The sequence below is a fragment of the Naegleria gruberi genome (genome assembly GCF_000004985.1).
Source record: "Naegleria gruberi genomic scaffold NAEGRscaffold_665, whole genome shotgun sequence".
Classification (NCBI taxonomy): Eukaryota; Heterolobosea; class Eutetramitea; order Acrasida; family Naegleriidae; genus Naegleria; species Naegleria gruberi.
The window spans coordinates 1-2,375 of record NW_003162905.1 but is presented as its reverse complement, the minus strand read 5'-3'; the positions used below and the strand labels follow the sequence as shown (position 1 = coordinate 2,375).

At 34.4% G+C, this 2,375-nt stretch overlaps 1 protein-coding gene across 1 annotated transcript; it reads right to left on the bottom strand.

The window, feature by feature from the left end:
- Positions 1 to 8: 8 nt before the first annotated feature.
- Positions 9 to 2,238, bottom strand: NAEGRDRAFT_54932 (uncharacterized protein; the record flags this gene model as incomplete). Its single annotated transcript, XM_002668108.1, has 1 exon — positions 9 to 2,238. A coding segment is annotated over one exon (2,230 nt), but the record flags the coding sequence as incomplete, so codon positions are not given.
- Between the last annotated feature and the right edge of the window lie 137 nt (positions 2,239 to 2,375).

The following is a 2,375-nucleotide window of genomic DNA, read 5'->3' as shown; positions in this document are numbered from 1 at the left end:
ACAAATACCATTTACACATGTTCCATTTCCATAACAACTATTTTCCTCAATGGTTGATCCACATTTAATTGGTTCAGGTTGGGGAATTGGAGTTTCTGGAGTTGTTTCATTACAGAATGTTCCGTTTACATTAGAGTTGCAAATACAAATACCATTTACACATGTACCATTTCCATAACAGGTATTTTCTTCCAATGTTTCACCACATTTAATTGGTTCAGGTTGTGGAGTAACTGGTTCTGATGTTGTTTCATTGCAATATGTACCATTAATGTTTGAATTACAAATACAGACACCATTCAAACAAGTTCCATTTCCATAACAATTATTCTCATCTTCAGTGAAACCACATTTAACAACAGGTTCTGGTTGAGGCTCATGACTTGTTTCATTACAGAAGGTTCCATTAACGTTGGTAATACAAACACAAATACCATTCATGCAAGTTCCATTTCCATAACAATTATTTTCTTCAATGGTTGATCCACATTTAACTGGTTCAGTTGGAATTTGAGTTTCTGGAGTTGTTTCATTACAGAAAGTACCGTTTACATTAGAGTTGCAAATACAAATACCATTTACACATGTACCATTTCCATAACAAGTATTTTCTTCCAATGTTTCACCACATTTAATTGGTACTGGTTGTGGGATAACTGGTTCTGATGTAGTTTCATTGCAATATGTACCATTAATGTTTGAATTACAAACACAAATACCATTAATGCAAGTTCCATTTCCGTAACAAATATTCTCATCTTCAGTGAAACCACATTTAACAACTGGTTCTGGTTGAGGTGTTGGAGTTTCAGAAGTTTCATTACAGAATGTACCATTAACGTTTGTATTACAAATACAAATACCATTTACACATGTTCCATTTCCATAACAACTATTTTCCTCAATGGTTGTTCCACATTTAATTGGTTCAGGTTGTGGAATTGGAGTTTCTGGAGTTGTTTCATTACAGAAAGTACCGTTTACATTAGAGTTGCAAATACAAATACCATTTACACATGTACCATTTCCATAACAAGTATTTTCTTCCAATGTTTCACCACATTTAATTGGTACTGGTTGTGGGATAACTGGTTCTGATGTAGTTTCATTGCAATATGTACCATTAATGTTTGACTTACAAACACAAATACCATTTAAACAGGTTCCATTTCCGTAACAGTTATTTTCTTCCAATGTTTCACCACATTTGACAGGTTCTGGTTCTGGAGTAACTGGTTCTGTATTTGTTTCATTGCAATATGTACCATTAATGTTTGAATTACAAATACAGACACCACTCAAACAAGTTCCATTTCCATAACAATTATTCTCATCTTCAGTGAAACCACATTTAACAACAGGTTCTGGTTGAGGCTCATGTGTTGTTTCATTACAATAAGTGCCATTCACACCAACATCACAATTACAAACACCATTGATGCAAGTACCATTTCCGTAACAAGTGTTCTCATCTATAGTTATACCACAGTTAATTTGTTCTGTTTGACCTGGTATCTTTGTTTCTGTTGCATTACAGAATGTGCCATTTGCACTTCCGTAACAAACACAAATTCCATCAATACAGGTACCATTTCCATAACAATTATTCTCATCTTCAGTGAAACCACATTTGATTATTGGTTCTGTTGGAGATTCAGAATTTGTTTCATTGCAATATGTGCCATTTACGTTTGAATTACAAGCACAGACACCATTGATGCAAGTACCATTTCCATAACAGTTATTCTCATCTTCAGTGATACCACATTTAACAACTGGTTCTGGTTGAGGTGTTGGAGTTTCAGAAGTCTCATTACAGAAGGTTCCATTAACGTTTGTATTACAAATACAAATACCATTGATGCAAGTTCCATTTCCATAACAAGTATTTTCTTCAATACTTGATCCACATTTAACTGGTTCAGTTGGAATTTGAGGATCTGAAGCAGTTGTTTCATTACAGTATGTTCCATTTACATTAGAGTTGCAAATACAAATACCATTTACGCATGTTCCATTTCCATAACAATTATTTTCTTCAATGGTTGATCCACATTTAACTGGTTCAGTTGGAATTTGAGGTTCTGAAGCAGTTGTTTCATTACAGTATGTTCCGTTCATACCCTCAACACAGATGCACAATCCATCAAGACATGTGCCGTTACCATAACAATTGCTTTCTTCCTCAGTTGTACCACAAATAATTGGTTCAGGTTGGAGAATCAGAATTTGTTTCATTGCAATATGTACCATTTACGTTTGAATTACAAGCACAGACACCATTGATGCAAGTACCATTTCCATAACAGTTATTTCATCTTCAGTGATCCACATTTAACAACTGGTTCTGGTTGAGGTGTTGGAGTTTCAGAAGT